The sequence below is a fragment of the Acanthopagrus latus genome, chromosome 22 (assembly GCF_904848185.1).
Source record: "Acanthopagrus latus isolate v.2019 chromosome 22, fAcaLat1.1, whole genome shotgun sequence".
Classification (NCBI taxonomy): Eukaryota; Metazoa; Chordata; class Actinopteri; order Spariformes; family Sparidae; genus Acanthopagrus; species Acanthopagrus latus.
In genome coordinates, this window is record NC_051060.1 from 798,252 (window position 1) to 822,317 (window position 24,066).

The 24,066-nt window shown below is 39.2% G+C and overlaps 1 protein-coding gene across 1 annotated transcript in view; it reads left to right on the forward strand.

The window, feature by feature from the left end:
- slc16a10 (solute carrier family 16 member 10) overlaps positions 1-24,066 on the forward strand; it is a 44,044-nt gene that overhangs the window by 7,424 nt on the left and 12,554 nt on the right. The window contains exons 2-3 of the mRNA XM_037085687.1: positions 18,815-18,959; positions 21,283-21,712. Coding sequence (XP_036941582.1) covers positions 18,815-18,959; positions 21,283-21,712 — 575 coding nt within the window. The remainder of the gene's footprint in view (positions 1-18,814; positions 18,960-21,282; positions 21,713-24,066) is intronic.

Genomic DNA, 24,066 nt, shown 5'->3' on the forward strand with positions numbered 1-24,066 from the left:
TTTAAAAATTTACATTTAAATTTGCTGCAAGGCACATTTTTGTCTCAGCAGGCTCTCTGCAGTGTTAGCTGGTCAGACCTTCAGTGCTGTAACACATCGCTCACGCCAAAGACAGGCCTGTATTAATGATGATGTTTTTGAGTGATAAAGTCTGCATCACGAGAAATCATAATGGACTAATTCATCACATGAAGATAAATGATTAAAAAAACAGAGTAAATCCACTTCTTAGCCTGTATCCCTGTAAGAAAGGGGAAACAATATAGATTTAACACTTTAAACACAGTTTAAACTATTTCTTATCAATTGTTGTTGTTTTTTATAACATGTTTTTTAAAGAAAGCTGCTGCAGCCTGCCCTTTAAAAAGTCATGGAAAATTACTTTCCCTTTATGCACAACTTCAATAGTGTTGTTATTGCTGTTTAAAACAATTTTGTGCTGGTGCTGCTCAAATGCTGTGTGCTCCTGCTCCTGTGCTCCAACAGTTAAGGGTGTTTGTTGTGCTGTAAGAATATATTAGTCTAACTTCTTTGGTCTTGTTGCAAGAAGACAATTGAAAGGACATTCTCTTAAAAAGGACATATTCTGTACCACACAGGTTCACCATGACAGGTAGACAGACGTCATCAGCTCTCACATGGCAGCTGTTGTCTTCTCTAGAGCCAAAGATAATGATAAATCGTAATCGACCAATCAAAATGAGTAATGCTGGGGCGTGCAGGTCCAGCCCATTCACTGGCATGGACTTTCAGGTCAGTGGCCTTCACATCTGCATTATAGGCTCTGTTTCTCTGCCTGTGGGAATGCCAGATGGGGTTAGTCCCGGGCCTCGTGCCATAAATCCACTTACCTGTTGTCATATGTCAGAGCAGCCAGGGACCTCTGGACTAAACAGGGACTTTAGAGTCTTTGGTTGTGCCGTTTTGTTGAATCTGAAGTAACCTGAACTCATGACATTCATGTCAACAACAAGATTTCACATGACCGTATTTTGGCTGAATAGTATTTTCTTTCAGTGTGAAAGGAAAACATGGAGGGGAAACCAAAAACTAAAGCCAATGTTTTGTCCCTGGATGTGAAACTGACTCGCTGACTGTATGGATAAGTTGAAAATATTATGATAGTATCACTCTCTATGAGGGTCTGTCATGCTGAGTGTGAGGTAGCCAGGATATTTGTTTGACTGCAGACTTCACTATATCTGGGCAGCTGATGTGCAAGTAGTGGTTGGAGTTTAACCTGTTTCCGTCAGCATTCAGTGACATATAGTTTAAATGCAGTAGCTATAAATCTATCAGCGGGAAATATGACCCTGTCCTAGGCGTGTTTGTGCATACTGGACGTCAACTCTTATACTCTTATATAGGTATATACTCTTATATAGGTATATGCTTGTCTCCTTATGGTGCTACTGGTACACTTTGTGTCACGGAATAAATCACAGTTTTTGATAATGAAATCTGTCCTCATACAGTCCCTGACTCAAATCTGTAAGGCAGCCCTTCCCTTCAGGCAGAACCCACTGAAGCTTGATCAGATCAGAGAGGAGGGACTCTCTCTGTGAGGCATTCAGCTCTATTTTCACTGTTTATATTGTTGAACTTTGTATTTCCTCTGCCTTGTCCTAATTATTTTCACCTCAATGCAAAATGCCTTTGTTGGTTTAGTTAAAAAAAAAAACTAATTATATGGAGCTGGTCAGTATTCATCTTCTGCCTTGCCCCTTCTATACTGCTGCCACTGCAAATCTTTATAAAACCTGATGAAGGTTTTACATGACCATGGCAAATTGTCAGGTTTCTGCAACAGGTCAATTTAATGGAAAAAAAAGAAAGAAAAGTTAAAAGTTGTTCAAGAAAATTTTAAGTCACTGCCAAAAGCCATGGACAATGAGATTCTTAAAGGAACAGTTTGACAATACTGTACATATCTCTCTCCCTGAAGGTAACAAAATCTGCGGACTTGGACATCTAATGAACACAATCTGGTATCGCCCTGTTGGTCTTGTTCTTGGACATCATAATAAATGTTCCAGAACCATCACTGCAACTGATCAGTCACATTTTTGCAATATCATAGCATGAAAAAGGCCAGAAAATTTGCAGGTGAATCTATTCTTTCCAAAGCATGTTCAACTGATCCACATTTTTACTTTAAAGTAGCATTTGTGCCATTTTCTGTGCTTCATCCCTCCAAGTATCATCCTGCTCTGTTTTCAAATTAGATGTTCATGTTTGTCTCCTATTAAATAATCTAATTGTTGTTTGGTCAGAATATAACATGCCTGTTTCTGTACATCCTGCAGACTTGAGTAGAATGGAATATTTAATTTAAATATAGTACTACGTGGATTTATTGAGTCCAACAAACCTTGACAAGTTTAAGGTATACACAGGTCAATATTTGACAGGCCGTTTGATCTCAGGTGTGTGTGAGCTTGAGCCTCAGATTAGGTGAAGGTTGTCAAGAGATAAAGCCAAGAACAGGTAAACATGTTGGTAGCAGAGCAGCACTTCAGTGGCAGACAAGGACCAATTGTTGGGCCTCCTGCACATGACACACATTATCAGGCCATTCAGGCTGTGGTCTGATGGGGCTGGATAACACACGGGCAAATGGCTGTAAAGGTCCACTCTCAGGCATGCTGAAATCAGTATGACAGCCTGGCTGATTGACAGGGGGATTTACAGGAGTGTATCTGCTGCTGATACTGACTCAGTGTTCATTGCACACAGGATCAATAGGTCAGTGCACCGACATATTAGCTAGATACTAAACATTCAATACGTTTTGATTCAGCACCACCTCGAAGCAGCAAATTGGAGGCGTTATTATGTAATATTATATATTTAACTATCTAACTTAACTATTTCTACATTTGCAATAGACCATATTCACACAGCAGACATCTTCCTCTGATGTCACACTAACATGTCATACTGAAAGTGCAAGTGTTTGATAATTACAATACAATAGGAAATATGTAAATTCTTCTGAAATATCAAGCCATAATGTTAGTTAGGAAGTGGTTAAATGCTGTTGTGAGCTGTTGTCTAATGTTAACTAATGGGCTTTTAAATGTTGTTTTACTTTGAAATACGGCCCAATATCGCGCTGGGTTTTTAACTTGCATTATCATTGTTAGTTGCTGATTTTTCAGATTCTCTACTTTTATTTGACTTGCAACCTGGAACACAGCATTACAACATATGAGCTTTCAACTCTGAGAGTGATGTCAGAGAGACATGTGTCACTATGTTGACATGGTTCTAAGGGCATGTGAGAAGAAAAAAGGCAGACATACCTGCATAGGTAATGTTGAAGCATTCATTTACATTTCCCCTCTAAAGCCCATCATGGTCAGGAAAAACATTGATTCGTTTACTCTCTCATGCATCCGTGAATACCTCACCTTACAAATTAAGTCCTGTAGATAATCAAGTTTGTATAGAACATCTCAGAGCTCAACGTGCACATCATACATCACATACAGCAACATATGAAACTGGATTCTGAAGGACAAGATTAGGCTGGTCTTTGTAATTGCATGGCACAACAACCACATAGGTAAAGTGGACATATTGCCTTGCATTAGGATGCAATACTAAACATTTAAAAATCAATACTTATTTAGAAAACAGTACTTACTCTCAAGTTCCACTCAGCTACGCAGCGTTTAAGGCTGTCTTAGGTCATTGTTTGGGTTTTACAGTCCACAACTTTCTAGCAACATAATGAACGTAGTGGAGCAAAATGAGCTACAAGTGAGAAAATATTTGATTTACATGTAATAATTGGGCAGAAAGTCTACTCAATGAGTGTTAATTATGCTCCAGAACAAATAAAGTTTGAGATATAGTTTGTGATTTTAAAAATTGGGGTTGGGAAGTTTGAATAACCATCAAGCCCAGCCTAGATTTTAGTATCCAGCCAGTAAGCCCCGCCCCCTGCACTCAGGTCTCTCTCCAAAGATGCTCCTCCCAAACCATGAATGGTGCTGTCAAACAACTGGTGAATACTGCACATGGAGTCAATTGTCATGTCTCATTCACCTGTAAGTGAACACCTTATATTATCATATTGAATGTAAACAACTAACATAGCCATTAGTAGCACTGATAGCTGTCACAAATGTAAAGATAGCTGTCAAAAATGTAAAGAATGATATGGGGTTGGTGCTTCAACTCAAAAGCATGACTAGATTAAATCGAAAAAAAAAAATAATAATAATCATATAAACTGGGACATCTGTACAGTTTTGTCCAGGAATGTCTCAAGTATTGACAGTTGACATTGTATATGTCGAAAGTATGCTGAAGACAGTCGAGCTCTATTCCATAAAAATATCTAATCTTGTTGCTCATCTGTTGCTTTACAGGCCAGAATTCAAGGACTATGTTTAGAGCAATCACATCAAGTGCTGAACTCTGCCTGACACCTATTTATTTGTCCTTCTGTATTTACTTCTTGTTTTGCATTATCTCTAACTGGTTTGAATAACGTTTTGAAAATGACAAATCCTTTCCTTTACACTTCCAGCATAAACAACCAACCCATTACAGTTCTTACACTTTACATGATGCACTAATTATTACAACTGAATAAGTTAAGGTAAGGTTGGAAAAACATGTAAATAAATAACACTACAAAATAGTGAACCTTTTATCATTCAGACAATATACAGTACAATTAGCATAAATCACTAATATACAGGAAGGATATTCAGGGGTAGAAAGAGCTGCACAATTACATGTCTGACAGTAAATTCAGCTTTTCAAGGACCTTGAAATTATTTTCAATTTACTCACACTTTTGGTTGCATTTTATGCAGTGACACACTTATTTACCAATTTACATAATTTCATGTTCTCATTATTTTTTCTATGCATTTTGACAGTAGTGTGTACACGCTCTACTTGCTGGACCTTGGAGAACCTGTTGCCATGTAAAGCACAGGACTGTTGCTATGTAAAAAGAAAAAAAAAGAAGTCTGGAGTTAGTTGGGTGATGGGAAGTTTATGTGATGGATAGCAAGCAATTATTTACTGGGATTGTTAGGTACATTCTGTGTTTCCCTCATTCTGCTGTGGTCAGCTGACAGATCATGCATTGAAGTTCAAAGTCTATTTTCTTTTAAAAAAAAAATGCAGTAGTCTCAAACCTGACACGTGACTGATAGGACCAGTTCTTGAAGCATTTTGCCGGTGCAGCTAATGAAATGATGCCATTCCTTTTGTATTGTATCTCTGCTAAGGAGCACATTCATGCACATAAAGCAGACCAACTTGATATGAAAGAAGGACAAATGTATATATGAATTTTATTATCAAAGATACATAGTACATGAATAACAGTGGTCTGATCCATGTTGCTATCAGCATCAAGTTACACTCACCTGTCAGAGAGTGACTCTGCAGAAATAGTGGAAACATCAGGGCATGGTTCTGTCATAAAATGACTCTTCAAGGCTGGAAGTTGATGTGTCCCTCTCATAACTATAGGACACAGGAATATGATACATCAGCACATTGTAAAATGTCTAGTTCACAGATATACGCAATGTTCCCCTGACCGCCGAACAATGGACTTGGCCTTTCTCACGTGTAGCACAAAATAATTAGCTGCCTTCTAACCACCCAGGGTAGCACTGCATGTTTGAACCCTGCTATGTGGATTAAATCCACAGTACATGTGAACGTTGGCCTGCATGTAAACGGTAACGTTACATGTAAATGTATCAATGTTGCATACAGCAGCAGTCTATCATAGCTAGATAGCTAATGATAGCTACAAGCTGATGGTGCTAATGATTGGCATCTGCATGCAACAGCAATGTAAGGAGCTAACGTTACCTACACTGACTACATCTCCCTCAACCAAATGAACGCAGCCCATCAGTTGTTGCCATCGTTGAACAGTCACTTCAATGTTGACTCTCGTTTCACCTCTTGAGCTATCTAACTCTTTTTTGTTTGTAGACTTCTCCAGTTCGGTCTTTCCTTTCTTGCTCTGTTTGGCAGTACAAGCTGCTGTAGGTACCGCTGGTGATGAGAAGTGTGGCTGTACTTTCTCTGCTGTTCTTGTTGTAAACGGTCCGCAATAGCTCCAGCAGCGTGTTTACAGGCCCCATTCGTGCCCAATGAGTCATGGGTGGAGTCAGCACAGGGTGAGCAAGGTTGGTCAGGTGAGGGCAAATTGATATACAGGTAGTCTGTCCATGCAAAATCTTCAAGCCGCTAAAATTGATTGGATGATTAGACCATGGAATTGTTTCTTTTTTTTTCAAATCATTTAATGTTTTGAATGATGTCTGGATGTTGAGAAATTTTATACAAAATGATTTAAAAAAAAATGCTTTTAACCCTAACCCTAACAGAATTGCCTACCCCATCTTTAAAGTATGCAAGTAACCATCGATAAACTACATACATATCTACAAAAGTGATATAAAAAAAAAGTTAATAATATTTTGATTGAAACACAGTGTGTAATTTATGCCATTAGGGGTCCCCCGAACAAACCAGAACCAAAGATGTAAGTGGCGTGGGATCATAGGAGTCTTCACTGTTAAACAACCACCATTACCAGTGATAATATATGTATATGACTCAGGCAGAAAAGTTTGCTGGCGGGGTCAAAGATGTGAATTAGTTTATTCACATCATGTTCTCATGGTTGCCAACTGCCTTCCAAACTCTCTGACTCTCTCCCAGAAGTCATAATGACAGACGACCAAGGGAAACGCACTGCTACTTTAAGTAAATTATGGGTTACACTTTTTATGTAATGTATTATGTAAATACACAACCAAAGAAAACATATAAACAAGACATTTTAATGCAGAAATGTTACATGGTATATCTTTAACTGATCTACTGATTCCTTTTATTAGCAGTTCAGTAACCTTGATGAAAAAATAGGTGTAAAGCTTTGATGCTACTACTATGTTCAGACTTAACACAGATGCCAGTCAGCCAACCAATTCTGATGATAATAAGTAAAAACCAAATGAGAGGAGCATAACAACTGCAGCCATCTGTATACTGTGCACTTAAAAGGGGGTGGAAAAAAATCTCCCCCAATCACCAACCAGCCTTGACACACCACCCCCTTACCCTTCTCTTGACATGGAACACAACTCCCATTTAACATTTTTCATGTGGACCTTTTGAATTCACTCCAGAGAGAAGTTATTCCAAACATGCATATGATGTGTTTTCTCTCTGTGTTATGCAAAGACATAAATTACTCTGTGGCTACTCCCAGACCTTTTTGCTATGTCATCAGGCATAAGGTTTCACTTCCTGTGGTGTGGGAGCAGAAAGCACATGAAGAACCCCCCCAGATCCTCCTATAGCACAGTATAAATGGCTTCCAGCTGCTTTGAGCAAGAGACTGAGTTATAGTTGTGATTCTATATGGTCCACTCATGCCCAGATGTGTATCCAGAGCAATGTGAGGCCCTGATTAGGGCTATGACTGGTGTCTTTGTGACTGAACAGCAACAGCTGTAAAGTCATACTTTAACAGGATTGGTTGTTCCACATTAAGTCTACAGTTGGGAAAGGGACTGAGTTTTGAGTGGAGAATAATAGCAAGAATTTCCCCAGGTGCTACCATGCTGAGAAAAAGGTCAGGCTTCACCTGCAGGAATCTCTGTTTTATAACATCTATTCAGGCTGCAACCGGTTTTCCTTGATCTGCTTACTTCAGGGGAAATTATTATAGTCTAAGAAGCCTAAACCTTATCAGACCCAACAGACACAGATGGGACTGAAACCCTGGACCTGTGCCAGTAATGATTAAACCACCCTAGACTGCAGAAATACCAGGCTTGAACTAGTATCAATGTCCTCTATTTAGTCTTAAAGATATCATATGAAAAATTATGCATTAAAATGTCTAAAAATGACCAGACCTTTTTTATATGCTGAATATTGTTGAGTTGGGTCGTAACATCATCCCAAATGTTTTCAACAATGTACAAAGCCAGGTGCCTCACATTTGGTCACCTGTTGCTATACCTTTCAGGAGAAAGTGAGGAAGGAAGTTTGGGAGTGAGACCAAATGTAACGTGAATTAAAATAAAACATCTGTGAATATTTGTGCCAGAATTATGTCAGATACATTTCAGCGGCAATGGTGGTTGTTAAAATTGTGTTCACAACCAGCAATGCAAGTTTATATAGGTTACTCAGGTTTTAATTGTCCCAAACAGCCAAATTACTTTAATGTACATTAACCATAGAATAGTGTGCAACAGCACACACCAAAGGTGTGGATCTGTGTGTTTGCATTCAAGTCAACCTCTCATTGAACTCAGCACTCACCAGAGACTCTGGTTCTCCATCTTCTTTTTCCACTGTCCTCTTTGTAACGTCACCTCAGCTGATCACTGCTGCAGTCAGGCTAATAAAAGGGAGTGAGGACAAATCCACTTTTTAATCCCAAAAGTTAAAAAGTAATCCCTGAGCTCTCTTATTACGAAACGGAGCAGAGCAGAGTCCAATGTGACTGTGGGTGTTTATTCCTCAGGAAAGTCTGGCTCTACACTTGACTCTCTCCTCCAGAGCTGGCCAGCTCTGAGCCGCTGAGCCACGGTTAAACAACACTCAGCAAACATCTTTTCTTGTTTTTGACCCCTATTGGGGCAGAAATTACATATCGGGTGTTTAAATAGGAACTATGCCAATTTTAAATGGACATGTAATGTTATTTTATGAAATAAGAGGAATATTATTCTTTGCCTCTACAGCATTGTGTGTTTTATTCTTCTGTCATTGCAGTATATGTTTTCTGTGTAATTCCAATAAAACCTTGGTCAGTGTCTTTAAACAAAGCAGACCATTCATCATGAATTGCAATTGGCCAGCATCTGTAGTAAATGATTAACTGGGTCAAGTGTGTAACACGATGATGCAGGGGCAGAGGGCCTGTGGCACATGGCTTTGTTTAGATTTAGGAAATCCTGTGAGCTAAAAACACATTGACTACATTTTAAATTTTCTTCCCACATACTCTCATGCACTGCATTAACTAATAATAGGAAAGTTGTTGCTCTGGTGACACATGCAGCAATTTGGAATTTAATTCAACATAATATTCAACACTTCTTTTCACAGTATGTATCTGTCTTTTATGTTGTCAAGTGAATCAAAATTCAGAGCAGAGAGAAGTCAGTTGTGGAGACGTTGGAGCTCTTGTGGCTGTGCTTGTGTTACTGTTTCTCCCCTCAGGAGGGACATTAGTAATGAGCCTCAGCTATGTGCCAGAGATGTTCAGCTTAACATAGGCCACAGCTTGTAAACCCATTAACCTGGCCTCTTGCTCTGCTTTGTTCTTTTTTGTTCATTTTTTTTCTCGAAAAAGAGAGTGGATTTTTCTTTCTTTTTTTTTCTAGCTCTCTAGCCGAGACACGCAATCAAAGCTCTGGTGGAACGTAATCCAAGACCAGGCCACCTAAGAAGCACATGAGCTACACCTTTACTTGGCTCTTTATTTTTATTTTCTACTTCCTAGCCAACACTGAGTTCAGTACATCACAGTCCACTTCCCTGACCCCAGGTCAGTGGGTCTAAAGCTGTGATTGTAATGTGAGCTGGCTGGTGAGGCTGCCCGGTGGAGGTTCCACTGCAGCACAAGTTGAATGTGCTGAGCTGTACCTCTGCCCGTGGAGATCCATTCTGTCTGTATCCTGCCCTTTATGATATTTCATGTTTACTAAAATTGCCGATAAGCCATGCTGTTTGCAAATATTTTTGGACAAATGACTTAATTGTGTGCTCAAAATACATTTAAGCTGTTGCTAAAATGGAATGATGATACGTGACTATAGTAGAATCTACTTGTCAAATGTCATCCTAAAATTTGAGTCACAGGCTTGAGTGTATAGCTTAAAAATGTAGCATGGCTCCATTTAGTAATACCACATTGTGTAGCAAGTGTGTGGTTAAGTGAGAGACAGAGCAAGTCTGAAGAAAACTTCAAGTGAAATAAGAACACTATAAGGAAGCTCCTTTGTTAGACAAATCAGTGAAACAAAAAAAGAAAGGTGCCCTGTCTTTTGGTTCAAATATTCAACTTGGATTAGTTAAAAACAAGTCAGTGGGTCAATTTTAAGAACAAAGAAGAGAAATCAATACAGCTATAGCATGCATGTTCATACAGTTTTGTTTTGGATAGTTGGGTTTTCTATTGTAAGGTAAACAGTGGTCTCTTATGTAACAGCAGTTAAATCAATATGTCAGTCTAGTTAACTATTCAGCATTTTACTGCAGTTGAAAGTGGTCAGTTCTTATAAAGGCACAAGCCTTTTCGAATGTACAATTCATGTCTTAACAAAAAATAACACAATTAATCCATATAAAACTAAATTAAATGTCAACTTTCAGACTACTTCTGTGGTTGCCAACTTCTGACGTAGTATTCCTGGTGCATTACCAACTCCTGGCAGCTGCAGATAGGGTTAGGTTTTGTTCAACCAAAAGATCATTGTCATGGCTAAATACTTAAGAAAGCTCCAATTTGACTATCAGATTGTTTGGACAATAGGGCGTTATTACATTGTGTTTGCTTGAACTGCTTATTCCATGGTACTGTTTGTAGTCCTTGCATTTACTATAATATCAAAGACGTACACTGGTGCCGGTGTTGATTTTCCCGGAAAACACACACAGAACGCACAGTTAGCGACATGTTCACCTGGCTGTGGTTGGTCGGCCAGAGAGAGTAGGTGGTGGTGGTGGTGGTGGCGACATGACAGTTTTGTTTGTCCTGGTCTCTGCTAGCATTGGTAGTTGTCGTGGCAACTGAAAATCAGTCGCTTGTCTGGTGCAGAGAGAGGCAGTCTCTCATCGTCCTTACACCCAAATACACTCAATTGAAGTGGTCACAAAGTTACATCTGGACTCACTTAGAATAACGCTCCTATATTCTCCACATTCCCTCACAGAGTAAACAGTTAAAGTTACTGTTAGTGGTCATGGCCAACAGCAAATATTAATTAATTTCATTCATTCATTCAGGGCATTTATCAGATGCTTATGTCCAAAGCAACTTGCAGTAATTCATACATACATTCATACACTGATGGCAGTGACTGCCATGCAAGGTGCTGACCAGCACATCAGAAGCACTTTGGGGTTCAAGATCTTGCCAAAGGACACTTCAACATGCAAACCAGGGGAATCGAACCAGCAACCTTAGGATCACAAGATGCTGACTGCCAAACAAACAAACTCTTTTCAAACAAAGAAAAGACCGATGACAGTGGATGATGAAAAAAGGTGCAAATCGCTTCCAGACTCATGTTTTGTTTTGTTTTTTGAAAAGCTGTAAGATGATCAGGATTTTAATTTATGTTCTGAGCTAAATTGATATCACTTGGTGCTGAAATTTTAGCACCCTATGTCATATAATTTAGGTGGCATTCAGCACCTGCACAAAATAGACATCCACTATGAATCTACGACATACAGTAGGTATGGGCATGGGACCTGTAGTTCAATGTAGAAACATTATCAGATAGCCAATTCTAAGGGTATTTTCTAAATCTGCCACACTACACGTTACTGATTTTAAGCTCATATCCGATGACTTTAATTAAATAAACAGATATTATTCAATAGTTCTTTAAGAAATAAAATGAGAATCTACTACTAACAAACTACAAAGTTTCATCTTGACGTGGTGATAGAGTGGAACAGCTTGTCCTGTTTCTGGTTTGTTGGCGGTGAGAACAGTTGATATATTAACAACCTTAATTTATTAACCTTTCACTCCTCAGTTGTTTATTCCAGTGTGATAGCCTGAGATGGGGCAGAGTTTTAAGTGGCCTCTGGTGTTAAATGAAGCCTGTCTTCACTCTCCATATTGGTATTAGATTTCAGCCCGAGCGTCTTTGGTCAACAGATTCCTAGAATGTTCTACAGGGAAAAGCTGTTTATTTGACCAAGCCAGCAAAATGGTCTGTCACACCACTGTGTGTATGAGCCAAGTATGCCTGTCCATTAGTTGGTTCCATTCATTTTGGTTAATAGATAACTGCTCAACCAGTTGTTTTAATGCATGCTTCTGAATGTTTTTTACAAATTGATGTGAAGTCATCAGTGACCCATTTGGGCCTTCCTGTGTTTTACACACTTGGTCTTATTTGATGTTCTCAGACAGTGATTACCAATCAAGGTTACTTTACAACCCTGGTACAGTACATGTATCTCCAAGTCACAGAGTTGTCACACAAAAAAGCATATGTTGCAATGAGAGTTGCTCTGTTGCAGTAAAAGTAAGAGATTAAATGGTTCAAAGTAATTAATAAACAGTTGAAACAGTTAGCTAAAAGTCATGAATAAACTATACAAATTAGTAACAATAATTCTAATGTAATGTAATGATACTGTAGGTCTCGTACTGAGAGGCCAGCCAGTGTTTATAACTAGTGCCGACACAGTGCTGTGGAGAGATTACTATGGTGACAACTGGAGAAGACTTGGTCTGCTGTAGTCAGAAGTAGTCATTTCAGTTTAACATTGGGATTATCTGTCTACATTTTCTTCATCCTGATTGGGGGGACAACGTAACGCTGTTTGTCTCGAGCCCTGCAGTATGAGAGCTAACAGCTAAGGGAGCTAAAAAGACAGAGATTTTTTCTTAAATTCTCTGTCCCATTTGCTTACTCTAAATTCTGTGTTTTACAGTTTAGAACTTACTTTTCATTTTGATTTGAACATATTTATTTGAATCATTATAAAGCAAATATGGTTATTTATGTCCTCAATAGATGACAATAAAGTGAAGAAACATCCTTCTGAAAGGTGTTTGGTGATTTGTGATGGGGCCCATAAATCCTGATTGGAAAGCCCTTAGCCAAGTAATTAATAAACTATGTATATATTAAGGAAAGTCAAAGTCAAGAATAAGCAGTCAAAATAGCTGAAAGAAATAGGCTGAAAAAAGTGTTAATAATTAGCTGAAAGTAGCCTAATGAATAAAGTTTTGGAGGTTATCTGAAAGTAGTTAGCTCATTGTAAATAATGGACACTTGAAATTGGCAGCTAAAAGTGCTAAAATGAATAAACTGTTAAAATAGCACAAAATTATGAATAAACTTTTGCAAGTTAGCTCAAACTAGGCTAAAGATTAATAAACACTTGATATACCCACAAGTAATGAATAAGCTGTTAAAATAGCCTAAGTAAAGAACAGCAGAAATAGTTAGCCCAAAGTTATTAACGTACTTTTAATATAGTAAGGGTGAAGTTACGAACAGTAACAGTTGATACTGCTGTTGGGGTACTGCAGACAAAAAGTGCAACCATTGTTCATGGGAGTGGTTACTACTGAGGAAGAGCTGGAAAGGAACTGGACACTTTTAAAATAGATGTTGAATACAAATGATCTGACCTGATTTTCTTTGAATCCATTCTGTCTGGTTTACAGGAGACAGGGTTTTATGCATTTTTCACTGTTCTAGGTGGAGTCAGTGTGGGGTGACCAGGTTCAGAGCAGAGGGGTTTCCAGCATGAAGTCTTTAACAAAGCAGACAGAGGACTTAGGGCAACTCTGCCTCGTCTGTCAGTGTCCAAGCGGGGCCTGCGGGCTAACATAGGATGTCACTGGGACAGAGAGAATCCTGATATTACATTTTTCAACCTGGAATTCTTCTTTGTCTGAAGCATAAATGCTTTTAAATCTAGAGAACCAGCAGATGAACCACAGCAGCAATTTCCTGTTGTCCTTGAGGGATTCTTTGCTCTACTTGTTCACTGCCATTTATTACATTATGTAGCTTAAAGGGGGATGATATCCCCACAAATATGAGACCAGGCGGAGTGGACCCCATTGAATTTGGTGCATTTTTCTGACTGCAATGGCTGGAATACATAGATCCGAAGAAGCTTTGAAAGTGGGTTGGCTGAGACAGGGAAACCAGAGCAGAACATGTCACTGAGCGAGTGGACGGTAACTAAACATAGATTCCATGTCAGTAATTTTTACGTTTGAAAAGCCTTTGACCATAGGATAAACTGAAATTAACTATGTGTCACACTACTGTACTGAGTAGCTAGCAATTCTTTAACACTTCACTGAGCCCTAACCCTAACCCTGAACAGGAAAAACAGAATGGAGGGGGCAGGGGACTGAGCTGATTGACATCTACAGAAGATTCTGTGTAAAGTATGCTGCTCTCAGTTGGTCCTCCACTGTAGACATCTCAACAGTCCTCATCAGAAAATGTATCCTCTAGACTTAATTGATCCATTGATTATTCACCTTGTGTTAGCATGAGGTTGACTTTTTTGGTTTTGAAAGAAATGTGTCACAGCAGTGGATGGATTCACAGTCCACTGACTTTCATGCCAGCGTTATGTGAAAGTTTATTTTTTTATCCAGTGAAATATCTCCACACCCTCTGAAAGGATTGATATGAAAGTTGGACATTCATATCCCCCTCAGGATGAACCCTTATAACTAGTTTCAGCTGTACTTGGTTACAGTTTGTTTTTCTTGACTTCTTCTTTTCTATTAGCATTGTAGCCTGAAAGAGCTGCTTTCCTGGCTGTAATCTCTTGGTTCACTTAAAGTGAAACTCTCACCAAAAAGCAACTTCGACATAATTTGTGAATGTATATGAGTCAAGCTAATTTTCAGGGGAGTGCAGCGACACTCTTATGCTAGCATCAAAATCCCTATTTTTAAAACACTAAGAAGGCTCGACACAACATGAAACTTTGCTCGTAGTAATCACCAGGGTCTCTACACGTGAACACAAGCATTGAGAACATTGTTTGTGCACACAGAGTTTACTAAAAGGAGAGTAATTGGACAACTCACGTTAGTGGTAGCATTTCCGGTGTGCTGCCGTCCTGGCAGACAAAAAGTGCGAGTGCGACCTAACAGGACAGAGAGTAATGGTGGACCTCCTACCTGTTGGGTCTCACTCGGAGATCGACACTTTTTGTCTGCTATGACGGCAGCGCGTCATGGCAGTGTTTTAGAAAAACAAAACTACTGTAAATCTTAAAAGTGCCTCTCTCGTCATAATTATGCATTTACACAAAGGTTTGACTTATATACTTTCACAAATAAAGCCTGGGTTGGTTTTTGGCAAGAGTTTCACTTAAAACAAGGGTGTTGTTGTTGCTGTTTAACTTAAAACAGGCAGCAGTATAGTCATGATTCATCTTGTTGGGGTAGCATGGTGTGTTTATACTGAGCTCCTTCACTGTTTCAGAACCTCCATCCTACAATACTGTGTACAATACTCTGACAGCAGGGGTTGACACAGTGAGCTCCACTTACTCATATAAAAAACAGACTACAAAAACACTCAGACTCCAGCTGCTCTACAGTTTTCCACAGGTTTCCTCTGACTTGGCTTCAGAACTGAGAAAAAACAGCTTTGTCTATATTAGCTGTGCTCTACATGTGCAGACTTGTCATTAACCTGTTCTCATGTTCCACCCTACCTACAGTATGCTTTATCCAGTGTAGGATGAGTAATTCTAAAGGAGACCTCAAAGTGCCCCAGGTAGTCGTTCATACCAAAATATGTCACCCACTCCTGGCTTCCGCATCCTCTTTATGGTCAAAGGGCGCTGCGCTAGCGTTTGCACAGTTTGCAGTTTTGTCAACATGGATTCTTTTTTCCCCACTCCCAATCTTCATATTTGCTTATTTTGCTTGATAAGAATAAAATCCTAAAATCTAAAGGCTCCATGATGTTTCTAGAGTGACATATGTTGTTCCAAGCATATGTCAGCTCATTCTTGTCTGACCATTTGTCATAAAATTAGTGGCAACTTTAGAGCTATAAGTTCTCTGTGTCTGCCTACAGTTATCTAAAAAACACTACTTTCTGCTTTCTTTTGATAAATCCTACAATGATTAGGCCTTTCTGTTAGTATCCCAGAATTGTTCATCTGTTTCGATGTAAATCTACGTGCATATTTACATATATTGGAGGTATGCTGCAGCATGTGACAGCAGTATTTAACCGTTGAGGGGCAGAGAAGACTGCTGACCAAGCATTACGCAAACACTGTTTCCTGTGGTTGGCCTGATGGTCAGACTTTTAGCTCTGCTGAGGCAGATCTGACTTACAGTCAAATATAAAAGCATTTATAATTGCTCTGGTCACTTTAGACCTGAAAACAGTATACGGGTGTTAAATATTCTGGGCAATCCAACGCCACCAATAATCATTAAAGTGATAGCGTTCCACTATGCCCTGTGAAGAGGAGGGTGGACTCACTCCCTGATATTGTAACGGTGGACTATAATGTAAGCACATTGAATGTTAGTGACTCAGATAACATTATTTTTCATCTGATGTGACAAAAGCATCTCATTTGACCAGAAACGTCATACCAGAGACAGAAAAGCCCATTCATTGGAGCAGATTGGCTGGACACTGAATGTTGCTCGTTAATGTTGTCTTTATCACCTTACAAGTGTGCCTGTTGTAAGCTGAAAAGTCAGAACCGTGTTAAGATAGCATTACGTTAGCGACCTAACTAATGTTAACTAAAACTAATTGTAAGCTTTCTGTTTTAGTTTTTTTTTTTTTTATCTTGCTGCACAAGACAAAAAAAAGTTCCGTTAGATCACTACCTTCATTTTTCTTTTCAAATAAAACACTACGGATATGAGCCCAAAGCAGAGCACGATTCACCCATGTTAGCCCTCACATTTATAAAAAAAAAAAACCCTACATATTAGAAAAGTAATTTTCCAAATAGCCAGCAGAATATTATGAGTGTGATATTACGCTTCAAGCTAAATCTGTTAGTTTGTGATGAGGACATAATACATTTGTTGTCAGTCTTTAGTTAATGTGAAGATCATTCAACTAACACCTATACAAGAATCAGGGGAAGTAGCAGAATTCCATTACTACCACCATTACTGCATTGGTGTTTTCACACAATATCTGCAGTATGTAATATACTGAAAAAAGGGGAGAAGAAAAGAGAAGAGAAGAGATGAGGCACACTTTGAAGCCTAGTTCCATTTTTCAGCTTAAGAAAATACAATCTACTATTATTGATGTTGGTCAGTGACCAAGGTGAATAGAATACATTAAAGGGTTTCTCTCACTAGTTAGTTTCTATACATTCATAGAAATGAATGAAATCTTTTCATTAGACCCTCCCTACCTGGTAAACACCCAGGTCTTTCAAACTCCACACCCCATTTTGTTAGACAGGCTTTCTGTTTTAAATGTGTTATCTTCAAGGACAGGCTGAGATAACCCCATTGACATTGTTAGGGGTTATTTTTCCAAATTTTTCAAAACTACTCCAGAGGCAAAGTATAATTGTTTTCACAGGCTGAGTAGTTCTCCTCCTGACCAATCAACTTAACTGGATGTTGTAAATTGTCGTCCTTCAGGCATGAGACAACAGAGAGTAGTCGACCAGTAGAGATTAAGCTGTACAATTGATACCAACTTAGCCATCTGTATAGTATCTCAGATTCTATTAGACCAAGTATGACTGCCTCATGCTAATATCAGATATATGCATCAGTGTGATGAAGTTATTTATTTATCACATATTCAAGTATGTGAGGAGGGTCTACTGATGTTTTTGATGATCTTTCCTAAGCTCTAGAGGGGGTTCCAGAGGTTGTTGAGAGGATTTGATGGACTTCAGATTTTAGAGGTTCTTGGCAAGATTCAGTAAGACCTTTGGTATGTCCGTGAAATTCATGACGTGCTAAGGTCCCAAAGGTTCTTGATAAGGTTTCAAAGGTGATTGAGAAGGTGAAGAATGTTCTTGATGAGATTTCAGGGGCACTTGAAGAGAATTCTGTGGTTATTGGAGTTGATTTTGTTGAGAGGGTTTGAAGACATTCTTTTGAGTTTCCAAAAGTTCTTAAGGAAGATCTAAATAGTTCTTGCAGAGATTGAAACTTGGAGGTTCTGAAGAGCTGTCAGAAGCACTTAAGGATGCTCCAAAAGTCCTTAGGGAGGTTTAGGAATTCTTTGAAGGCTCAACTAGGAAGTAATGGTGGTTCAAGATGATGTTCCTAGGGTCTTGAAGGGGTTTTTGATTTAAGGTTCTGATCACTGGATCAGCCAAATGTAGACATCATCTTTGTTATGTTATTGGTTAATTTATCATTTTAAGATACATTTCCATAAAATGTGTTGCATTGCATAATATTCAATAATTTATGCAACATTACAGTCACTATGACAACATTTTACTTATATTGCTCACTTTTACAGCAGAGTATTATGGGAATGCTAAAATAAAGCATTTGCATGATAGCAAGATAATTAGATGTCCGTTGTCTGGATAATCCTTCTGAGTCTGCTAAGGAGTCGCATGCAATGTTACAGTATTGTGATACCCATGAGCTTGATATCTCCATGCTATCTCCCTGCTTAGTGTTGAGAAATCACACCTAAGTGTTCAGTCTTTCCTGTGCACACAGTGTGTGTTCCAGGAAAGCCAAGTGGTTTCTCTGTAGCTTTTACCAAACATGTTTTCTTCAAAGTTAGAAAGACAAATGGATACAGATGTAAACAATGTTCAGTATGATTAATGATCAAGATCTAAAAAAGGTGTGTGTGTGTGTGTGCGTGTGTGCGTGTGTGCGTGCATGTGCATGGATACAAGAGCAACAGTGATCTGTTATTGCATCACAGGGCTTTGTTTAGTGGTCATGTCTTCCTGGAGACAGCTTTGTTTGGTGTTACTGTTATGTTTTGAATATGAAATGATAAAAACTCTGGCTTACAGCTTGCTGTGAGATTATTTTATACATTCATTCACTCTGGGTTTTTTCCCTCTGTGTCTCTTGCAGCGTGGGTGGGCTCCCTCTCCATGGGGATGATCTTCTTCTGCTCTCCCATCGTTAGCGTCTTCACCGATGTCCTTGGCTGCAGAATTACAGCTGTGGGTGGCGCTGCTGTTGGCCTTGTTGGCCTACTGGCCAGCTCCTTTGTCACGTAAGGCAAAAAACCCCAGTTTTTCAGATAGAAATGATATTGTGTCACCAGTGCTTATACATGACACCGACTCCTATAAGGTGATTGGGGTAGTGAGAAACTTAAGTCCTTGGTTAATAAAAAATTCAGTAGGCCAAGAGATGAATGCATATGTTTTGTTACGAATGATAACAGTTGGAATGAAAAGTTTAATCTTTAAAAAATGTCCATGGATTCTAGAATTTCATAGTATTCAGTATTTGCTCCTTTTGGTTGATTGACAGCATGCACTCAACCTGGCATGGACTCCACAAGTTAGTGTACAATCATCTTATCAAAGGCCAGTTTTTAGCAGCTGCTCACGGTCTTGATCACGTGATCTTTCTCGGCAGAAGAAGCTGCCTCTTTGTTTAATTTTGTGCTTAAATAAAGATACAACTGCAGCACTATGACAACTGGGCAAACTCCACTCCACTGACTGGATGCTAAATATCTTGATGATATAACATATTTGTAATCATATGTCATGATAGGACAAGTCCTTAAATACATAATAAAGTATGTATTAATCTTACCAAAGAAATTGAACAAGCTTAGTGAAGGTTTAACAAAGACATAATAGATAAATTAGTTAAAAATCAGACAAAAAACAGTTTCTTTAGTGCTGAAGTACTGATCAGTGGCTTACTGTCTCACATGTTTATGAAGTTATTAATGCATATACAGTCTTATTAATTTTGATAAGCATCTTATAAGAACTTATGGCATTTTTGCATTTTGAGTAAGGACTGTAAAGTTTTACCATTCATTTTTAATTTACTGATTGTAAAATAAATAGGTGGAGGGATTAATTACCAATTAATTAGATATCAGATGAATGCTACCTTTTGGAAAAATCTCATCACTTAATTTATGAGTTGAGCTGATCTTCCAACACAAAGCCTACTCCTTTTAGCTTTTATCAACCCTCTGTGGATAAGAGCTCTGCACTTCACACTCCCTTGTTAATAATTTCCTGGAATTCTGCACTCGTCAACACGTGAGGAGGCACTCACACAAATGCAGAGCAATATAAGATCCCAACCAAGCGTTGTTCAATAAGTTCAATAAATGAGGAATAAATCAGCGAAATTATTGCTTATCAAGTGACTGTCAAATAGCATTTTGCAAACACAGGCCAGGCTGACAGCCAGGTTCTGCAGTGGACAGCGTAAGGTGCCAAATTTCTCAGTCATGTGACTTGTGTCGGCAACTCATTTGCAGAAGAGATATTCAGATTTATTTACCCAAATACAGGACTTTGAAACCACTTGGAGGCACCATCCTATATCTCTATGGACTTTCACCACCAGGCATAAATCTTTTTATCTTGTTGAATGTGCTATTTGATGTAATTTGAGTGGACAAGACATTGTACCTTACAATGCTTCATCAGCATTTCAGTTCATTCATTTCTAGAGCTATATTAATCAGGGTGTTACATATTTATCTTTTTAGTTGAATATGTGATTCTAGCCTGTCTGACTCATTGATCCTTGCTCTGATAAGGGTTTGTGCAAGTTAGAATCTGAAGCCCTGACCACTGCTCCAGAACCAAAAGAGTTGCCAATTGCGGGTGAATGAAATGAACGGTGTCCATCCCCCTACTGCATATATTACAACATTCAGTTACACAAGGCTGTCATTACAGAAAGACACAACAACCAAACCATCCACAAATATTATTATAATGTCTGCAAGTAAACCTTTCCTCTTAGCACCTCTTATGACCAGTGCTGCTGGCACTGAACGGCTTAATTTAAGCTGTTGGTGGCTAAGTAGGCAGCACAACTTCAGTTTGGGAGGGGATGACCCTCAATCAAACCGCATTTTAAAACATTTATTCTCAATAGCTTTCAAAAAGTATATAATTCCTGTTGGATAATTATTTTTACAGCCTTTGAATATGTAGATAATGAATTGATTAAATTGCAAGGAACACCCATAGTTCTTACTTTCCTAATCTTGTTGGAGTTATCTGGTTGATGGAGCCCCTGTAGCAAAAATACTGCATAATGAGCCCTATATAAACAGCTAATATGGATTTTAGTGACCTATAGAAAGGTTTTTAAGAACAGTAGTTAATAGTTAATTCACAAACCGCTTTATTAACAATGTATTATTTATTATCATTATTATAAACGTCAGTTGCAACTTTCCAATAAACAATTGCTTAATAAATTATTTATAAAGCATTTCATTCTTTATTAAGAGTGAAAAATCTTTTAACTCAATTTTAAGTAACTATAGATTCACCATAAATGAATGTTTTTTATGATAAAGTATTACTTGTTGCTCCTCACAGGTCCCTTGGTCCCATGTACTTCACCTATGGCATAGTGTTTGCCTGCGGCTGCTCTTTTGCCTACCAGCCCAGCCTGGTCATCCTGGGCCACTACTTCAAGAAACGCCTCGGCCTGGTGAATGGCATCGTGACTGCAGGCAGCAGCATCTTCACCATCACCCTGCCCTTTTTGCTGTCAGGCCTTCTGGAAAAAGTGGGCCTCCAGAACACCATGCGTGTCCTCTGCATCCTTATGTTCGTGCTGATGCTGGCTGGCTTCACCTACAAGCCCCTGCTGCCAGTCAAATCCTCAAACACCAGCACAGGCAGCCATTGCCCGCCCATGAATCGGATCTTCAACATCAATATCTGGAGGTCTTTGGGATATCGCATTTGGGCCTTTGGTATCCCTGCAGCCCTCTATGGCTACTTTGTGCCTTATGTTCACCTGGTAAGTTTCTTTTCCTTCCTATTTCTTCATTTATTTGCGCACATACCACCATGTCTTGTTTGTTTTGCTGGGTATCATCACCCCAGTCTTTGGGCCAAAGGTCAGTCTGATGATGAATAGCAGCGTGTAAATGCCAACAGAGGAATTCCATGGTGTAATTTCCAAGTATCCAAATTCCATGTTTTCAATGTTTATGTTGGCACGTGAAGGATAAGGGCGAAAGGTCAACTAGGGAGCTTCAACACAGCTATCAGAAAACATACACCAATGTGAGTTTTCTTCATGTGAAGCTGAGAGTACTGGAAGCCTAGACCCCAGCCAGAATAGTGTCAAGGCATTCCTGAGACCATCAAATCTTTTATATAAGGAATGCTACAGCATGTTTTTTTTTTTGTTTTGTTTTTATTTTGATGATGACAATTATAACTGTTTTGTATAAATGGACAGTCACACAATACTAAAACTACTCTTATTGGTTATATTTTTGAGGCACTATCTGTCACTGTTCTTTTCATAATGATGTTCCATTTCTGGCTTTTGCCTTCTTTTCAAACTCTTATACTAAAATGTTAGATTTGTTTTGTTCTTTCTGTTTTAAAAATCACATCTAGTCAGACATAGTGTCCTTTATATCAGGTTGTAGTTTTCACATACAGTATAACATTTGGATGGCTGGATACCTATTGAGGCAGGTTATTGCACCAACCTGTTAGAAGTCTTCATTTAGGAACAGTTGACCCAGTAGTGATTATTTGTTCGCATCTCAATGTAATATACCTCAGACTCTTATACTGAGTTATACTGTTCATATACTAAATTCTGCAGCTGTTGAAATGACTGCATTCCACATATTGTGCGTCACACCAGCTTTGTAGTTCTCTCACAGCAGAATGTTACCATGTGAGATACTGTGCCGTGTGGTATATAACACTAATATAACCATATATGACAGGAAGACTCAGCTCACATTTCAGTCAGGGCACAGTTTTGTAAACAGGTGTTACTTTCACATCTCCCTTTATTTTCTGCGATGAGATGGGAAAATAGGGTTTTGTGGAAAACATCTTCTTGGGAGGGCTGGAGAGCAGAGCCTGGATGTGTTGGATGGACTCAAGAGGTGACTGTTTATTTGGACAAGATGGCTCTGTTATTGGAGGGAGATGAGCCTGTCCCGGGGATCCCAGCCTGTGTTTTCCCAACACTTCTCCTGTGTCTGCTACTCAGACTGGGACACTGCAGGGGCCAGCCTGCAGCCACAGAGCCACCTCTGGCCTTATAGCCCCAACACCCGTCCTTCCCTAGACACAGAGCCCCCCTCCCTGCATTTTAGGTCAAACCCCAACCTTGTGACCCTGTATGGAAAGAAAAAGGAAAAAACACGGCTCTCTCTGGTGTGTTTGTGTGCATGAGTAAGTGTTTCGGCCACAGAGTCACTGCCACGGTTCGGTGTGTGTTTTTGCTCTTTCCAAATCAAGCAGCACGTATCTGAAGTTTGTAAAGGACTAAAGTCCAATGTAGGTAGTTTGACACACTCACTCACACAAGCACATTCACGCACACACTTTTCCAAGTATTCCTGATATCAGATAAGATGTTAGCCTTTCCGTTATGGCTGTGTTTGCTCTGTAAGTAAATTGATAAAAGGTGTGGTAGTGTTGGTTGTGCTGTATTGTCAGTAGCAGAGTAGCAGAGAATTAGAATTTCCTCTCTAAGGTGTGATTTTATGAGCCGGACGTGTAACACATGTCGTCCCTTTACTGGATCAGTATTGGTAAATCATAACAAATTCCCACTGTGAGCATACAGATGGTACGTTTCTGTTGAAATCTGCCTCTACTTTGATAATGAGCTTGTTTCTGATTGCAGGGCTGCAGTGTGTGGGCTTGAGTGGTGCTGGATGTTTATTGACCATTAAACAGCCAAGAAGAGAGAGCAGAGCGAATGAATGTTGGTGTGAGCTGTTGCTCAGTGAGGCTCCTAAAGGAATTTACCCTAAAACACACGGTTAAAGAGTTATTTGGTGATGCTCCTTTTTGCACTTTGTTTTTTCCTTTCCCTGTGTTTACCTTAATGGAGTGTTAATTCCAGCAGCTATGGGCTATATACAGCACTAATAGGGAGTCATGCTATGCAGGGTCAAGGTGAAGTCTGAACAAGTGAGTCTTGAGTCTTTTGCGGAAGGTGGCTATTGACTCGGAGTTTGCTCCACCACTGAGGTGCCAGAACAGAGAAGAGTTGTGACTTCACTGAGTGACCTTTGTTTGGATGTAGTGAACTGAAATGCTCGCTCTGGCGCATGTGGTCTGACCAGTGTGTGGAGGTAGACAGGTGCAGTTCCGTTGACGGCCTTGAAG